The 19058-nt window shown below is 41.2% G+C and overlaps 2 protein-coding genes, 1 long non-coding RNA gene and 2 other non-coding genes across 8 annotated transcripts in view; 3 read left to right on the forward strand and 2 right to left on the reverse strand.

The window, feature by feature from the left end:
• Positions 1-3964, reverse strand: part of traf7 (TNF receptor-associated factor 7) — a 58476-nt gene extending 54512 nt beyond the window's left edge. For both annotated transcript variants that reach the window (XM_048609559.1, XM_048609557.1), the window contains exon 1: positions 3881-3964. The gene's annotated coding sequence lies outside the window, so the exon portion shown is untranslated. The remainder of the gene's footprint in view (positions 1-3880) is intronic.
• Positions 3965-4225: 261 nt separating this feature from the next.
• On the forward strand, positions 4226-8391 carry LOC109914469. 2 transcript variants are annotated; one of them, XR_007264384.1, is made up of 6 exons: positions 4266-4304; positions 6069-6156; positions 6350-6387; positions 7118-7300; positions 7582-7659; positions 8261-8391. It is a non-coding gene; the product is annotated as an uncharacterized LOC109914469 (long non-coding RNA). The 2 variants fall into 2 exon arrangements; XR_002258451.2 differs by lacking the exon at positions 6069-6156 and having other exon boundaries at positions 4226-4304.
• Positions 6641-6732, forward strand: LOC125485717. Its single transcript, XR_007264425.1, has one exon. It is a non-coding gene; the product is annotated as a small nucleolar RNA SNORD60 (small nucleolar RNA).
• LOC125485718 lies at positions 8114-8203 on the forward strand. The gene has a single exon (XR_007264426.1). It is a non-coding gene; the product is annotated as a small nucleolar RNA SNORD60 (small nucleolar RNA).
• Positions 8392-15994: 7603 nt separating the features above from the next.
• LOC109914468 (ras-related protein Rab-26) overlaps positions 15995-19058 on the reverse strand; it is a 356679-nt gene continuing 353615 nt past the window's right edge. For both annotated transcript variants that reach the window (XM_048609555.1, XM_048609556.1), the window contains exons 8-9: positions 17729-17805; positions 15995-16771 (exon numbers count right to left, since the gene is read on the reverse strand). In XM_048609555.1, coding sequence (XP_048465512.1) covers positions 16669-16771; positions 17729-17805 — 180 coding nt within the window. In that variant the 3' untranslated portion in view covers positions 15995-16668. The remainder of the gene's footprint in view (positions 16772-17728; positions 17806-19058) is intronic.

A 19058-nucleotide genomic window follows, 5' to 3' on the forward strand; every position in this document is an offset into this window, starting at 1 on the left:
TTGTACAATGTGAAATACAAATTGATGCAGTCTCAGGAAGAAAACAACTCAAGCTGCAGCTGAAAGCAGATGGGACAGTATATCATGGCCATACATGGATATTTTGATGGTGGCTGTTTTACTACTTAAGCTGTAATGTTCAATCTGGAAATCATGCCAGCAGAATGTGGTCCGCTAAAGGTAATTTATTACCTTACTGCTTCATCTGGATTTTTACAAACAGTGAATTTCTACATGATGTGGTACCAGAACAAGATGAATATTTCATGATCTTAACTCACTGCTTGAAAAATTAAAATCACTGAAATTAGAATCATAGAATCCCGACAGTGTGGCCATAGGCCATTCGACCCATTGAGTCTACACTGACCCTCTGAAGAGCATCCCAGCCCCCTACCCTGACCCTGCAATTCCCATGGTTAATTCACCTAGCCTGCACATCTCTGGACACTATGGATAATATCACATGGCCAACCCACCTAACCTGTACATCTTTGGACTTTGGGAAGAAATCAGAGCACCCAGTGGAAACCCACGCAAACAAAGGGAGAATGTATAAACTCCATATAGACAGTCACCCAAGACTGGAATCGAACCCAGGTCCCAGGCACTGTGATGCCACTAAGCCACCAAACCACCTGTAAGGTGCTAAAAAAAGAAAATTTAAAAACATTTTAAGTGAAAGCAGAATGTGTAGACAAAACATTTTACAGCAAATTACAGGTATAGACTTTTGGAAAGCATTTGACCAAGAACTTATGAAGGAATTACAGGTAAAAGAGTGAAAGAATAAACTGTAAAATGGATAAAAGACAGGCAGCTATGACTATTAAATATACTAATTATGCCATGGCAATAGCTAGGAGGTCACTCTCACTTGCGTACTTTATCAACATTCTTGACAGGGAGATAGTAAGAAATGATAGAAAGTCTAAATATACCAAGGGCTAATATATAATAGTATAATATTTGACTGAATTAGCAATTCAGCAAATAGCACTTATGGTAATAAATTGCATATAAATGGCACACTAAAAATTAGGTCCTAAAGACTACCATCATTTCACAACAAAGATTTAACACTGTAATACAGATATTAAGACAAACTAAAAGCAAAATACTTAAGATGCTGACAATCTGAAATAACAGAAAGTGCTAGGGAAACTCAGTTCTAGCAGCAGCTGAGGAGAGAAAAACAGTTAAATCGAGCCATTAACTCAATTTCTCTATTAAAAAAAAACCAAAAGAACTACAGATGCTGTAAATCAGGAACAAAAACAGAAAGTTACTGGAAAAGCTCAGCAGGAACAGCAGCATCTGTGAGAAAAAGTCAGAGTTAACGTTTCCGGTCCGGTTCTGAGGAAGGGTCACCGGATCCGAAATGTTAACTCTGATTTTTTTCACCGGTGACCTTTCCTCAGAACTGGACCCGAAACATTAACTCTGATTTTTTTCTTCACAGATGCTGCCAGACCTTGAACTCAATTTCTCTGTCCGCATATGTTACCAGACCTGCTGAGTTTGTCCAGCATTTTCTGTTTTTATTAAGAGAAACTGCAATAATTGAGTAGTCACTTAAAAAAAGTTTAAATAAAGTTTTAGAAGCACATTTCTTTCTATAAATTCAGATACAGTATTTGCAGACTAATTGACTTTCAATTATTTGTAAAGGAATTGGATAATATTATCAATTATACCACTGTACGTAGTAATTTTAAGGACAAATTTACTGTCCAAGTACTGGCACTCATCTCAGTATTTCTCCTTTACAGTGGCAAACTAACCAGTGTCAGGCAGAGCTTGTCATACAGTCATTGAGATGTACAGCATGGAAACAGACCCTTCGGTCCAACTTGTCCACGCCAATCACGTAGCCTAAAGTAATCTGGTCCCAGTTACCAGCATTTGGCCCATATCCCTCTAAACCCATCCTATTCATATACCCATCCAGATGCCTTTTTTTATATGTTCTAATTGTACCAGCCTCCACCACTTCCTCTTGCAGCTCATTCCATACATGCACCACCCTCTGTGTGAAAAAGTTGCCCCTTACATCCCTTTTAAATCATTCCCCTCTCAACCTAAACCTATGACCTCTAGTTTTGGACTCCCCTACCCTGGGAAGAAAAGACCTTGGCTATTCACTCTATCCATACCCACCATGATTTTGTAAGCCTCTATAAGGTCACCCCTCAGCCTCCAGCGCTCCAGGGAAAATAGCCCCAGCCTATTCAGCCTCTCCCTATAGCTCAAAACCTCCAAACCTGGCAACATCCTTGTAAATCTTTTATACACCCCTTCAGGTTTCACAGCATCTTTGCTATAGCAGGGAGGCCAGAACTGAATACAGTATTCCGAAAGTGGCCTAACCAATGTCCTGTAAAGCTGCAACATGACCTTTCAACTCCTATACCCAGGGTAACTTGTGGAGGGTATAATCCAAGCAGCACATTGAATGGGGTTGGGGGATCAGGCAGCTGATTAAGAATACTGCCACTGAGCACTTAAGTTATTGAAGCTCTCATCAGGTACCTTCCAGAGGATAACTCCTGAAAATTAACCAGTGTCTTCCCCCGGTGGAGAACTTTTATGAAAAGAAAGACTTACATTATGTACCACCTTTCATGAGCTCTGGAGGTTCAAGAACACTTTACACCCAACGAAGTACTTCTGAAGTATACTCAGTATAGCAATGCCTTAGGCTTTGTTAGTATTTGTTGTGGCAACTTGCAAATATGGCTATTTTAAAAGATATAAAATCATGCACCACTCACTTTTTTACCCAGAGTAGCAAGTTTTATACAATAAATTGAAAACTCCCTAGTTAATGCACACTTTGGACGTCAGACATGCACATTGCACTTTCTCTAAAAGCCGGTCTATTTATTGTAGATCTCATAAATTGCATCATCTGTATGATCTTTAACAACGTGAAAAAAGTCCCAAAGTACTGCATATGCAAGATGAACTAGGACAAGGGGTAGATGCCTGAGCATAAATTCCAATTGGGAAGAGGAAACAAGTTCATAGAATCCCTACCATTCTGGTCCATTGAGTCCACAATGAACAGCACCCCACCTAGACCCCTATCCTATAACCACTGTTAATCCACCCAACATACACATCCCTGTGCACTATGGACAATTTAGTATGGCCAATCCACCTAACCTGCACATCTTTGGACCGTGGGAAGAAACCGGAGCACCCAGAGGAAACCCGAGCAGACGCAGGGGAGAATGTCCACGCAGACAGTCACCCGAGGCTGGAATCGAACCCAGGTCCCTGGAAGCTGTGAGACAGCAGTGCTAACCACTGAGCCACAGTGCCACCGCCAGTAACAGAGGCCTCTTGCAAAAGTGCGTGTGCGTCTGTGGCGGGGAGGGAGGGAGGATGAAATCCATACAGCTGTATTACAAATATTTGATCGGCAAGCGCAAACAGGTATCTGTTTTTCTGTCTCTCAGGCACGCACACAGGCGCCTGGCATGCTATCAGGAATGCACAGCACCTGATGGTTGACAAAAGAAGGGAGCGTGTGTGTTGAGGCGGGCGGCAGGACCCAGGGTGGTGATGGTGGTGGTGGACGGCCCAGAATTTTGCCCCCGACTGACGAAGTCAGCGGGGAGGGGAGGGGAGGGGAGCAGACAGCGGCTGACCAGACCATCAATCAAGAGACCTTGGAAAGTCTAGACCATGTCTCCCCCCTCCTCTACAAATCACTTCTCGGGAGGATTGTGTTGACAGATCCTCCCCCAAGACCTGGGTCCATTTTCCAGACATGTAACTCCAATTATTTGCATAAACAGTGTGAAAAGTACTCCCGCACACGCAGAACAAAAAAGGAGAAAGAAACTCCCTTCGCCCAAACTTATGTCCTTACCCGCAAACCGTTTCGATTGACATGTTCAAACACCATCGTCTAACAACTGCCCGAAATTTCAAGGAACTAACCGACGACCCCGGGCTCGCGCATGCGCGGCATCAGCGGAGCACGCCGGGTGTTGTAGTTTCCAGAGACCGCTCCTTACCGGGATGGGCGAACGCCCGGACTACATTACCCTGCAGGCAGTGCGGCGAGACGATAGACGCCGTCCCACGAGACCGGGCTCCGCCTCCGCTAGCGGGGATTGGGTAGCATGCTGTCAGACTATTCCGAAAGCCTGGATAGTATTGGTTAGCCCACACGCCAATTAAAAGGTAGGGCCAATAGACCGTAGGGTCTGCAGGTGATTGACAGTTGGGCACCCTATATTATCGAGCGCGCGGGTGGATCGTCCTTTTTCAGCGGGAGAGTCTTGGAGGAGGTTTGTTTCTTATGCTAATGGTCGCTAAGTTATTGGCCTTTGTAATCGGTGGATGCAAATCAATAGCGTCGGTTGTTCGCGGGGGAATGAGCCAACACGAATTTAATCTATTCAATTTTTAAAAAGCAGTGCCTTAAATGGGGTAGGGACCACGTGTTAGTGTCAGGTATCTCCCATTAGGCCTTCCATATTTTTCCCCCCCCCCCCCCCCACAACCCGCTGTCCATTTGTAGCCTTTCCATCTGAAACCACTTTTATTCGGCACTCTCGTAGTGAGTGATGGCTTATAGGGTGCTAGGCCCCATATCGTGAAGGGCAATCGTTTGTTAAGCAGCTTTTCTTGACCCACTCTTTCTGTAGGGGTCCTTCAAGGGTCTGACTCCGGAAGTCTTTAGAGGAGCCCGTTAAGCTCTTCAAACTAGCTGCTTTTGCCTCGGTGCTTGTAACCCACTTTAACCCAGACTCTCTCTCGCCTCTTGTATCTAAATAGTCGCCCACACCCTTTCGAATGTCTCAATTGAACGGCACCTTAGCGTACTCCAGGCAGTGCATTTCATATATCAACTACTTCCGGAGTCACGTTTTATCCTCCTGTCGGACCTGGGGGTCGTTCACTTCTATCTTCCTTGCTTTTTCAGTTCACTCTAAATCTGCTATCACTTTATTGTCCACGTTTACAAACGAGAACACTTATCCCTACCAGCTCTATTTGGCCTGCTCCTGATTTTGAATTTTCTACATAGAAAAGCACAAGATCAGGCTCTTCAACCAATCCTGGTGCTGTTCTAAATTAATCCCATCTCCCTGATTCTGTATCCCTCAATTTTCTGCCTGCTGCTGTGTCTAAATGCTGCAATCAGTCAAGTTGGCATTGGGAAATCTCTATTGTGTGTCTCCCCTTTGGTTCTGTTGTCCATGCTTGGCTGAGATCAGGTTGCGTGCTTAGTGACCTTGTCAGAATTCACTAGGGACTGTATGGTGCAGCATTTTGTGGCATGATGCTAGATGGTCTACAGTTTCCTTGTAGAAATTGCCTTGTATGTTAACAATTCCCCTCTGTATGCATGTATCTGGTGCATGTTCCTAATTCAATGTAAATTTGGTTTATTGTGCTTCACTTTGCATTGTATTTTCAGTTAATAAATTACCAACTTGGTCTCATTGGGAATGATGTAATCAATTTGGCAAGTGTGACTGAACATTATATAGTTCAGGAAGAATAATGTTTAAACTTACTTTGCAAGTGCAGGGAGCTCACTTTCAGAATAAAATTAACAAGCAGCAATTAAGTAGCTTGTAAATTCAGGTGCATGAGACTGAGTGTATGGCAGTCACTGGTTGAGGTGGATATCAGATCCATTCCATTAAGTGCATGAGCAAAGATTGATTGCTTCACTATCAAAGAACTACATATGTTGGATGTTTGAAGCAGAGTACAGGATAAGCTCAGCATATCTGGCAGCACTTAAAGACAGTTGGTTGAGTCTGTCAACCCTTCACTTAAATGCTTGATTACTGTTGGATTTGAGCCTTCATTTTAAAGGCTCAATATTTACAAAGGCTGGCAGGTGTATATCTGCAGTTCTCTTGATTCTCCCACTTTTTTGAGTTGAATTGAATACTACAGGAGGGCTGAAGCAGTAACAGCTGGTGGGCTGCATTGCCTATTACTGTGCTGTAATTGAGCATAGTTTGAAAAACAATTCTGTGCATGACTCCAACATTACTGCAATGTAACTGTTTTATATTTTACATAATCACTAGGTATGCAGTCTTCTGACTAGTGGGGTGGATGCATCAACTGAATTGATCTGCATGCAGCACTTCTGTTAAAACTGATGTAATGCTGGGGGTGAGTTGTCTTGCTGGATGTAATCCTGTTGGGGTAGGAGGTTGGGCAGAGGGATCTGAAATGTACGTACTTCTGTCCCAGGAAAAGTCAACAGCTGAGACTAAAAGCTGTTGCTAAGACACTACTATTCACCAGCTTAGAGCTGTTGTTTCCTGGAGTCTGAAAACTGACCTAACTTTTTTCTATCTTGTAGATATGGATTGGAAGCACACTGCCTGTAAACTGGCACTGGTAAGTTCATCTGGAGAAGATGCCTAACTTAAAACACCTCTTGTGGGGCAGAAGGCATTGCCTTGCTGTATGAATTGATTTAGTGGATTGCATTTTTGTCAAAGGAAGCTGCTGTTTCCAATAAAATAGCTTTGTTAAAACAGTAAACTTTATTTTTGTATATTGTTTGTGGGCAATGTTTTGTCCTGAATTAAACAAGTTGAAGTATTGGCCAAGATTGATTTGGCCTATGGCTGTTTAAATATGACCACTAAGCCTGTGATGAGCCTTTCTTTATTTCTGACATCTCCAATGAAAGTGTTGCATCAAAGCAATGCTTGATTATTATTTTTGTGGCTGAGGCTTAATTATAAAGACAGTTTAAATGAATAGTTTAACATCAGCTTAGTTTTGTATAATTTCAGACTAAAAATGCTAAGATCTCAATGGATCCCTGGCAGTGTCTCATGAAACTTAGAACAGTGTGAGTAAACAGGTAAAAATTAGTTAATGGGATAACTGCAGTCTTGTTCTAGTTAATCTAATGGCTTAATACATTGCTCACTTAGTGCCTTGCTATCTTGTTAGGCAGTGGAGTGCCAGTGTGAGGTATTAAGCAAGTTTTAAAATGCATTTTAAGAACTTTGCAAATGCTCAGTCTGAAATGCATCTTTCTGACATCTGGGTGTTATACTAAAGTAATGCTTGATTATTTCTGAGATTAATTTTAACCTTGGTTTTTATACTTCAGCTCACTGGTCTTCAATATGCATGAAAATACAAAGGGGACACTGCTAGCAGCAAATTGGATGGGCTTTTGAAAAGGCAGAAGTCACAACACCAGCTATGGTTGGACTATAACCTGGTCATGTGACCTCAGACTCTATCTACCCTGGTGCAACACCAGCTTCGCCACATTTTGAAAAGGCAGACGGTAATATTGAGCTTCAGGCAATTTTGGGATCCAGATCACTAATGGGTCTTGCTATCTTGTATGGCTCACAGGTGAAGTAGCCTGTGTATAAAATGTTAGTATTAGATGTCTTAAGCACAGTTTACAAGAATACACTTTTGTAGAAGTAGTTTTTGTATTAAACTTTACAAATGTTGAACTGTTTTCTGACTACTTTTAATGAAAGTGATGCATTAAAATGCTCGATCATTGTAGAGCCTGAGGCTTAATCAGAAATGTAATTTAAACTGCCTGTGTTTCAGTTACAGTGGTAACTACTGATGGAACACTGGGTACAGCAACCAGATTACATTTCAGCATTAACTTTCAGCAGGCTAATGGTGAGTGTTTAAATTTCCTTAAGATGGGCTATGGCTGATAGTGATTGCATAGTTGTCTTAAACACTACATTTGTGCACAATTATTTCCAGTTGTTTCACTCTTGGAAGCAGAAATAAAATCCATAAATGGAAGATTAGGTTTCAGAACAGCTATCCAACATGGAACACTTGGTCACTCATTGTCAAGGGAAATCCAATTCAAACTAAGTTCTGCCATGTTATGATACAAATGTAGCAGAGTTTGCTATCAGGCAAGCTCTTTGTCTAGACACTCCTGTATTAAATGTCTATCTGCTATCACTTAAGGTATTTTAACAGTTACTGGTTACACTTTTGTGCCTTGAGGTTTAATCAGTGTAACCTGGTGTGTAATGGCCAGTCACCTTGACACAAGCCTACACTAAATTGCAGTTTAGTTTGAAGTTCTTAGACTCTTGGAAGTTTGCAAGTGCTGAGCCGGTGATGAGCCTTTCTTTATTTCTGACATCTCCAATGAAAGTGTTGCATTCAGCAATACTTGATTAGTGTTTTGTGGCTGAGGCTCACTTGCACTGCTGTTGTCAAAATTTGTGTTACTAACTAATATTTTTAATTGTTACAGGTTATGGATTTGACTTCATTCTGAAGCTGGCATAGAATGGTTAATTGACCTGTCCATAATTGCAACAAAGTTGTGAAACATTCAGAATGCTTGCCTTGTTTCTTTTGAATAAAGAAATTCTTTAAATGTGACTGCAATTTTTTATTATGCCTTCATGAACCCTTTGGCATGGTTAATGTTCAGAATTTCAGTTAAATTACTAGATTGAACTTCAGTCTAGATTTTATTATTGATTGTAATTTTGAATATTAAAACCCAACTTTCTTGTAAGGTCTAAACTTGTCAAAACAATTTTTATCCTAATGACTAGCTAACAACTTGTGGTTTTGCAAGCATAATTAATGCTCAAACAAGATTAGCATCTTTGCATCAGTACAAAAATATTCTATGGCAACATCTCTTGCAAGTAGTGAATATTCACTGAATAAGCTATGGTATTGAATTTGTTCCCAATCTCTCAATATACAAATGTAGGAATTGCTGAGTAGTATAGTGGCTAATGAGGATAGGCTGTTGAGCACCACCTTATTGAAAAATGAACAGGTGCTGGGGACTTGATCAATACTTAAAAAAAATCAGATACTGCACAATTTTTGGTGTTGTGCATGAATAGTTCTAACAGTAGCACATTTTACTTAGCAGCTCACTTTCCTGGAGGTGAGCACACTAATCGGCTGAAGCTAAAAGCATTAGAATGGCATCAGTACCCACCTGTCTAAACTGATTCTTTCCTGTCTCCCTCTTTTCCTCTCCTGCTTTCCACTGCATCTAGTCTTCCACTAGTAGAGACTAAGCAAACTCCCCAATCCAGTGGAATGGAGGGTGGAGAGATTCATGGATCAGGGATAAAGTTCTCTGGCTATCCTAAATGCTGTTCTATGCTAAGGTTAGCACCCTGGTTGCAGGGGAACTTGGGAGAAGGATCTGGTTGTGGTTCATTAGGTATCAATCCTAGGATTAGGGAAGAGGTTCTGAAGCTTTGAGTAGCATAAATTTTACAACATTTGTCCTGCTTAATTTTAGCATTACCACAGGGTTATTAGAGGTAAGTATCCAGGATATTGTGGGAAGCTAGGGGAATTGTAGGATCACAATAGAGATTTGTATCAACCATGGGTGGGGTGCAAAACACTAGAGGGTGCCCATTAAAGGCTAAGGGAAAAACCAGGGAACCAAACAGTTGGGGAGCCCTCCACTCCAACCATAAATTCACCATCAAACTTGCAGGTAAGGGAGGTGCAGTTGTGGTATGGCATACTGACCTTTAATAGCCAAGGCCTGGCATCAACTCTGACACCTCTTCCTACCAACACACACCACCCCCCCCCAAACAACCAAAGATATATTTCCCTACCCACCCCTATCTACCTTCCATAGGGACCATTCTTCATAACTCCCCACTAGCCCCACCACCCCTGGCACTTTTCCCTGTAACCACGGGAAATACTACTACACCAACACCACCTTCTTTTCCCCCCCCCCCCCCCTCCATCCAAGGAGCCAAACAAACCTTTCAAATCAGAGGTTCACCTACACATCTGTCACTGTGGTTTATTGTATCTGCTGCTCCTGCTGTGGCCTCCTCTACATCAGTAAGACCCAAGTGGAGGCTTGGAGACTGCTTTGTAGAGCACATGTGCTCTGACAATTGACAACACCTTCCAGTTGCAAACAATTTCAACTCCCCTCCCATTTCCTTGGTGACATGCCCATCATGGGCTGCCTCCAGTGTCATAATGACATGACCTGGAAACTGGAGGAGCAGCACCTCATATTCTGCTTTGGGAGCCTACAACTCAATGTGGACTTTACCAGTTTCAAAATCTCCCCACCCCCAGCTGCATCTCATAACCTCCCTCTCATCCCTGTCTCCTTGACCTGACACAACCTGTCCATCTTCTCTTCTCCCACCTATCTGCTCCTCCCCCACCTCTGACCAATCCCCACCATTACATACCTGCACACTCACCTATCACCATCCTCTCTATTTTGGAGCTCCCTTCTACCTTCCCCCATTTTTGAAGAAGGGTCCCAACCCAAAACGTCAACTCTCCTGCTCCTCTGATGTTGCCTGGCCTGCTGTGCTCCTCCAGTTCCACACTGTGTTATCTATAAACTTGAGATTGTGTTGGGTAAGTTGGAAGGCATTACAAAGGATCTACAAGCGTTTGAGGAATTGGGTCTAACCAGTTTGTTTTCTGCCTCCAAGATAGATGAAGGCAGTGGTAGACCTTGTCTAAGGGACTTTAGCAAGGCCTTTGACAATGTTCTGTGGTAGACTAATGATCTAATCTGACATGAGATCTGGGGAGAGCTAGCAAATTGGCTTGATTGTTTGGTAGAGGGTTGTTCAGATTGGAGGCCTGTGACCAATGTTGTGCTGCAAGAAAGTGACCCAGCCCCGCTCATTTGTGAAAACAATTTGGATGAGAATATAGGAGGCATGTTTGGTAAGTTTGGATGACGCCAAAATTGATGGTCTAGTTGCCAGTGGCTTGAGTATAGCAGATTTTGATCCAGTCGATCAAGGAATGGTAAATGCAGTTTACTGCAGATAAATGAGGTGTTGTGTTTTTGGTAAGTTAACCAAGGCAGGATTTGCACAATGTGGCCCTGTGGAGTGTTATCAAGAGACCTGGGCTACAGATCCATAGTTAAGCAGTGTCACAGGTAGTCAAGGTGGTGGAGGCAAGAGTTTGGCATACTTTACTCAATGCTGACTGATGAAATTAAGGAGTTGGGATGTCATCTTACAAGAAATTGGTGGGCCACATTTGGAGAATTGTTCAATTCTGGCTGCCCTGCCATAGGAAGGATGTCCTTAAACTGAAAAGGGTGCAACAATTACAAGGCTATTGGAGATTAAGGTTTGAGTTAAAGGATATGCTGGGACTTCCTCCTGGAGTTTAGGAGGCTGAGGGGTGACTTTGTAAAAGTATATAAAATTGAGGGGCATTGACAAGGTGAATAGCCAAGGTCGCTTTCTCTAGAGGAGGAGAGTCAAACTAGAGGGAATGGGTTTAAGGTGAGAGGGAAAGATTTAAAAGGGATTAGAGGGGCAACATTTTCAGAGGGTTTATGTATGTAACAAGCTGTCAGAGGAAGTGATAGAGGTGGGTACAACAACATTTAAAAGACGCTCTGGCAGGTACCCAGATAGGAAAGGCATGGAGGGATATGGACCAAATGCAGGCAGATGGAACTAGTTGAATTTAGGAAAGCTGGTCAGCATGGAAAGGTTGGGTCAAAGGGCCTGTTTCCATGCTATGACTATAAACTCTATGAGGAGAAATGTAGTTCTCAACTCAAACTGGACCTATCATCTTTGAAGATATTACCAGTCCTGTGGAATTTCTCCAGCACTTTTGATGCTGGAAATAAAAATTTTGTTTTTCATTGGTCCTCACATTGATCAAATGTCCTGGTGACTCAACAGGCAGTATATAAGACTTTAAAACAATTGGTTAGAGAGTTTGAAGGGTAGTTTGATTTTAAGAAAAATCAAAAAACCAGAAATCAGGTACAGGATACTGAAGAGGTGAATAAAGTGTGACAGGAAGGGGAAGAAAATAGTGCAGCAGAAATTTGAGCCAGAATAAGTAGCAATGGTAATTTATGCTGCACTCTTCTGCGGCTTGTGTTTTCTGCCCTTCCTGTTTTATCTGAACACATACTATTTCTAACTCTATAGTTGATGGCACAAACGGAAATAAATGAATATGCTTTTGATAACTACAGGAATGTAGGTGCATGATGATCAGGACTGGGAACTCTTAAAAGGTATCTGACATCCTAAAGGAATAGGAAGGAAAATGACTGGGGTAGCATTCTTAAAGGAAAGTATCAGTCCACAGATAATTAGTGATATAGATGCAATTGATTGTGAAATGTGGAATCAGTTTGAGTGGAAATAAGGAATAGCCAGGGAAGGAAGTCACAGTTGGGAGTCATCTATAGGCCCCCTGAAGATTACCTCTGTACAACAAAGTCTAAATTGATAAGTAGTGGTGTGTAAGGATACTCCAAATTTCATTGATTTTTTTTAACTGCATATTGATTGGACAGAGCAGAAGGGCAAGTATGACATGCAAGACACAAAGCTTGAGTGCGTCATAGGTTACTTCTTAGAACAGTATGTTGTATATTCTATCTGGCAACAGGTTATCTTACTTCGAGTAATATGTCATTGTGTAGCATTAATCAAGAGATTTCATAGTTGAAATCTGATCACAATATGGTAGAATTTCAAATTCAGTTTAAGGGAGTGTAACAGTCTCAAACCAGTGTCCTCCAATTAAATGAGGGCACTTGGAGGTGTGCAAAACATGTTATCTAAAGCAGATTGGGAAAATGGACTAAGGAGGTCAGTAGATGAGCAGTGGCAGACATTTAAGCAAATGTTTATAGCACGCAAGCCAAAAAAAATTCCAGTCAAGGACTCTGTAGGAAGATGAACCACCGTGGCTGAAAAGGTGGTCCCAGGACAGTATGCAGTTAAAAATGAAGACAAAGTGGTGAAAACTAATGGTCAGGACTGCAATTTGTTTTTGGAACCAGCAGCATTTGACTTAAGCTAATAAAAAGGGACGAAATTGATAATGAAACTAAATTGGCAACAGATATTTAAAGCTAGAGTTTCTAGCATATTAAGAAAATAGCTAACGTGTTCAGGTCCCTTGAAGGATGTGACTGGGGAATAGCTGTCAACTCACATGGAAATAGATCATTGAAACCATATTTACATCAGTCCTCAGGGTGGAGGACACTAAATAGGTGCCAATTTAATACTCGTGAGAAATTTCTTCTCATAGGCTTGTGAGTCTTTGTAAATCATTGCTAGAGTTGTGGGGACAGTCCTGCCTAAGGCTGAGATTGATTCTCAATCAGTGTGGGAATCAAGGGTTACAGGGAAAGGGCAAGAAAATGAATGTGAGAAATAGTGGATCAGCCAAGATCCTATTGCATAGTGGAGGTGCCAAACAGTCTACTCCTGTTCCCATTTCTTATGTTTCTCAAAAATGTCAGATAAGCAAGCGTATTGTAACAGTTTAACCTACTTGATGTACTGAAGGAAGACAGGTCACTAGGACCTGATGGCCTATATCCAAGGATTTAAGGAAATGACTACAGAAGTAAAGGGCAGTGGTTGAAATGTTGCAAAACTCACTGGATTCTGGGAGGGTTCCAGCAGATTGGAAAACTGCCAAAGTGACACCCCTTTTCAAGAATGGAGGTGTACAAAAGGCTGGAAATTATAGGCCAGTTGGCTTGATAACTGCCACTGGGGAAAATGCAGTTTTCTATTAAGGAAACAATAGGACATTCAGAAAAGCTTAATACAATCAGTCAGCCTAGTTTTGTGAAAGAGAAAACATGTTTGACAAATTTTCTAGTGTTGATAATAAGTAGGGTTGATAAAAGGGGACTGTGTATATAGTAAATCCGGAATTCAGAAGGCATTCAGTTTCCCATATGAAGGGTTATTGCGCAAGGTGGGAGCTCACAATAACATAGGGTGGGTGATTCTATTTAAAATCTGAAAAATACAACATTGTCTATTCATTCATGAGATGTGGGCATTGCTGGCTAGGCCAGTATATATTGCCCATTCCTCATTGCCTACAAGACAGTTAAGAGTCAACCACATTGCTGGAGGTCTGGAGTGACATGTAGGGCAGACCAGGTAAGGATGTGGTTTCCTTCCCTCAAAGAGCTTAATGAACCAGATGGGGTTTTTATGACAATCAACGTCAGGAAAGGGTCAGCTCGTTGCACGCCCAGAAAATGACAGCTGGGGAAAATTTCAGTCAGGGTGTCCACGTTAGCACTAAACCTTACCAGTCAATTATGTCACCGCTCACTTCAATCCGCAGCCTTGTAAGTTGAGGTCACATTGTCAAGTAATATGCAGTCCACCTTTTCTGAAAAGACTGGAAGTGTTTGGAGTCTAGAGCTTGCCAATACATTGAATAGTAGAGTTAAACATGTGGAGAAACATGAAAATTAAAGCTAGAGGGATACACTAAGGTGAAATGTAATAGTGAAATGAGGTTTGTGTGGAACTTAGTCACTGGCATGGACCAAATGAGATGAATGACCTCTATGAGGGATTAAGGTATAGTGCTGTAGCCATCCCTTACTCCTGGTTTGATAGCTTGCTATGCAAGGAAATCAAGGTAATAATAACTACTTTATCCGAGGAGACAAAATCTAAAAGTGCTTAATGATTCCTGACATTTTAAAATAAAATCTACAGCAGAGGGCACTCCAACTCCACATTCATCATCCAACTCCACATTGATTACATATTGTGACAGAGTTGAGCATTCAAAGGACAATTGATTTGTGCTTAGATAATTGAAATGCACTTGGAACATCAGCTACTGCATTTTCATTCAGATCCTTAAAAACTTTACATTTAAAATACCTATTTGACTGGCTCAGATGGGTTGTCATGTAAGTAAGAAGGTGAACTGGTTACACAAAAGTTCTGAGGAAGGCTCCCCGGGACCCGAAATGTTAACTCTGACTTTTTCTTCACAGATGCTGCCAGAACTGCTGAGTTTTTCCAGCAACTTTGTTTTTGTACACAAAATGTAAACAATTTTCAGCAATGTGCAACTGTGAATTTACAAAGCAAATCAGGATCCAAATCAGCAGCCGCAGGCAATGATCCCCACAATGTGATAGGTGGCTTGCATGTTGCATTGAGTATTACAGACAATTTGAAGGTATCCTGACCTGATACAACAAAGAACGATTTGGTTTGATATGTGATTGCACACTGAAACTATGTAGAAGAACAAAGAATAATAGGGATATTTCCAGTAGAGAAAAGGTGGTTTATTAAGGTCTTTCAGTTGTCTAAGGGAGTAGATAAATTGGCACATAATGCCAGGGTGATATTGAATATGAACATGACCACATGGCCAACAAGTCCTTGAAGTAGCTGTTGGTCCTAAGTATGGAAAGCCAATGTTGGCAGGCTACTTAACCACTGAAGCATCACAGCATGGCCAACTTTGCGCGCTCTTGGTGTCCGAGCATATAGTCAGGAATTGCTGAAAACTGATTGAGACTAAAGCACCAGAGAATGTGAGGAAGTGACTGTTTTGACAGAGAGTAACTGAGAGTGTGTGTGTGTGTGAGTGTGTGTGTGTGTGTGTGTGTGTGTGTGTGTGTGTGTGTGTGTGTGTGTGTGTGTGTGTGTGTGTGTGCGCGTGCGTGCGTGCGCGAGCGAGACAGAACAAGTAAGTGGTTGAGGGCACATTATATTACTCCAACACCTCACACATTGCTGTCCTCAGACCCCACAGCTCCAACATCTGGTCCCAACAGCTCTCAATCCTCCAAATAGGATTTCAGGGGGCAAGGTTGGGGAAGCACTGCTACAGAAGCATTGAGTATATTCAACACTGAGATTAATAGACCTTTGGAAAATTAAGGAAACAAGGACATGTATAGCAGGAAAGTTGAGTTGAAGTGAAACATCAGGAATGATCTTTCAAATGGCAGAACAGAGGGCCAAATTGCCACCTCCTACTTGCTATGTTGTTAAAATGCTCAATGGTAGTCTTCTGTAGTGTTCAGAAAACAGTGTTCTGGATTCTGTAACTTCTAAATGAAAACATTACAATCTTTTGACCAATGTTGCAGTCCTGCTTGTGAATGAAGAAAAATATTTAAATAAAGCCAACCATTAGATGCTGAGAATAAAAGAGACTGGAATGAGAGTAGGTTTCAAGTTTTTACTTTCTGCAAAAGCATATGCTGCACAATAATTAACAACAGGCCCATCAATCTATTTTACCATGGCTTTTTTCATTCACTTCTTGGAATGTGGTTTCTTGGAAAACATTTTATTTTACAGCTGTTGCAACTATTTAAAAATTCTAATAAGTCTGACAATTATGCATTAGTTTAAAAAATAGTTTACATTATTTCAGCAAGATGCATAAAAGGGGTCGAATGGCATTTCCTTGCAACTGGCATCCTGATTTATTTTCACACATGTGGATTCTCCGCAGTGCCCCAAATGAAATTAAAGTTGGCTTTGTAAAGAATTAAAAAATATACACAGCATACATTCAGTACAATCACGGACATCAATGTACATTCATTTAATGTCCTACAGAACAAAACAGGTGTGTTTTTCTATTGATACAAACTGTTAGTCAGCAAAAGCAGATTTAGATTATGTAAACAATCAAGTACAGTTCTTTCGATCCTGATTTAACACCATTTATATCCCACTCATCTCCGCAAATTAATTCAAGGTGTTCTTGGCTGATAAACACTTGTCAATGTACAGACAACAAGTACAGACATGCAAGAACTTCACAAAAGAAATGGCAGAACTATGAGACAATCAGTCTTGTACAAATGTATCGGCAGATAGAACATAGCAGTTATGATCTGCAGCAACCCGTACCTTTCATTTCCGAGTTCACATAATCATGGAGCTTGAACTTGGCATCATTTGGTGATTTCATTGACCTGTGTTTCAGTTCTCTGTAACGAACAGTGCAGTCACAGTCATACCTATCCTAAAATGTGGAGCTGTGTTAGTTTATACTAGTCCTGTGTCAAGGATTGGAGCGACACAATTACGTGAGCTCACACTGACCTTATGATATGACAACCGAGATTCAGATCCTATACAGCAATATTTAAGAGGATAGGCAACATCTGTGGAGAGTAAAACAGAGGTAATATTTCAGATCAAGACCTTTCATCAGAACTGGAAAGAATTACCAATGTTGAAGTTACATCGCTGACTTTCTCCTGCTCTGAAGAAAGGTCATCAGCCTGAAACATTAACTCTGTTTCTCTCTCCAGATATGCTGGCTGATCTGCTAAGTATTTCAAGCATTTTATGTCTTTCTTTCAGGTATCCATTATAGATGCAATCTAGTGATTTCTTGCAAATTTTCATAACAAATTCTAGAGATATACTGTTTATTCTATCGCAGTAAAATTAACCACATCAATTGTATATTACCTCTATCTAATGCTTACTGTAATGACCAATACAGATAACACGTACAAAGTAATTCTCACTTTTAGTTATAAATCAAACTTGATTGCTGTGATAAAAGCACTCTTCCTGGTCTGAAGAGGAGTCATACTGGACTTGAAACGTTAATTCTGTTTTTCCTCTCTCCACAGATGCTGCCAGAATTGCTGTGTTTCTCCAGCAATTTCTATTTTTGTTTCACATTTCTACCATCTGTGAATTTTTTGCTGTGATTTGATTCCTGTGATATCTAACATATCATTCTGTTCTCCAGGTCATTAGACTCATTTTCTGGGACTTAGTTGCCTTTTTAAAACATGGGATAATTTCCATCAATTATTAATTTTGTCACAGATTGGGTGATATTTTTGATAAATATTGTTTGTCACAATAACCCTGGCTGAAGTTTGCCAACGCAGTTGGAATTTAAAGATTGATTTTGCATAACTTACTTTGCAATAGCCATAAATGCCAGCTCAACATTTAGGCCTGTTTTGGCACTTGTTTCCATAAAGGGCACTCCATATTCCTAGAAGAAGATAAAAGTTGATCAGTAGTGTAGGGCAGCATGGTGGCTCAGTGGTTAGCACTGCTGCCTCACAGCACCAGGGACCCGGGTTCAATTTCACCCTCGGGTGACTGTCTGTATGGAGTTTGCACATTCTCTGCGTGGGTTTCCTCCGGGTACTCTGGTTTCCTCCCACAGTCCAAAGATGTGCAGGCTAGGGTGGATTGGCCGTGCTAAATTGCCCGTAGTGTTCGGGGTGTGTAGATTAGGTGGGTCTGGGTGGGATGCTCCAAGGTTCAGTGTGGACTTGTTGGGCCGAAGGGCCTGTTACCTACACTGTAGGGATTCTAAATAGTGTAGGTACATCCATCTAAAACACATTGCACAGCATTTTCATCCTCACTGCCAGCGCAGACATTTGGCCTACTGGGTCACACTTCCAATTTTTGAACCCACCAAATTTCATCATTTTGGTACCAATTGCTTCACTCTGCGCAATCACCACCTAGTCATGAAGTTAGGATCACCCCCATTTTCACTTAGAAATTTCTTTCCCGCGGTTGTAAAGTAGTACTGAATGACTAAATCCATTATATTATAATAGAGATGTTAGACATGTTATCTCCCACCCTATGAAGCTAGTGGGGTATGAACCCTAGCCCAAAAGTAGGGACACAGCCAGTGTACCACAAGAGCCATTATATAGTCTTATAATATGTTATACTTTCAGTCACATCCTAATTCAAAAAAGAACTGATGCTGTAACAAAATAAGGAAACACAAAATATGCCAGTAAATCATCTGAATTTTTTACATCTTTCATTAATGTTTTAGCAACGCACCAGAACTTTTCTTTTACCGCAATGACTTGTACCGCAAAACAGGTGAAATAATTAGAAGAAAAATTCCGGGAAGAGCAGATCAGTATCTTACTGTGCATCCCTTCATCTCAGAATAACAGTGACTGCTGATTTAGGTTCCCAACTCGTGTTGCAAGATGGTAGTTCCAAGTTTCTACCTAAGACATACTACATACTGAATCTCTCATCTTAATCTGGAGTCAAGGAATTAAGTTAAAAATCTCAAACTGGCAAATGCAAAAGAATGCCAGCAAAAGCGGGCAAAGGAAGCTTTAGCACCCCTACCTTTCACCTGAGTCTTGCGTTCAAACGAGGCTCAATTGATGCGAGCGAGGTTAACTGTGTCACTCCCTTTTCTCTTATAACTGGCAAAACTCTTGTTAGACAAAATTCCTTCACAGAATCTTAAATAAA

Source organism: Rhincodon typus, chromosome 21 (assembly GCF_021869965.1).
Source record: "Rhincodon typus isolate 14 chromosome 21, sRhiTyp1.1, whole genome shotgun sequence".
Lineage (NCBI taxonomy): Eukaryota > Metazoa > Chordata > Chondrichthyes > Orectolobiformes > Rhincodontidae > Rhincodon > Rhincodon typus.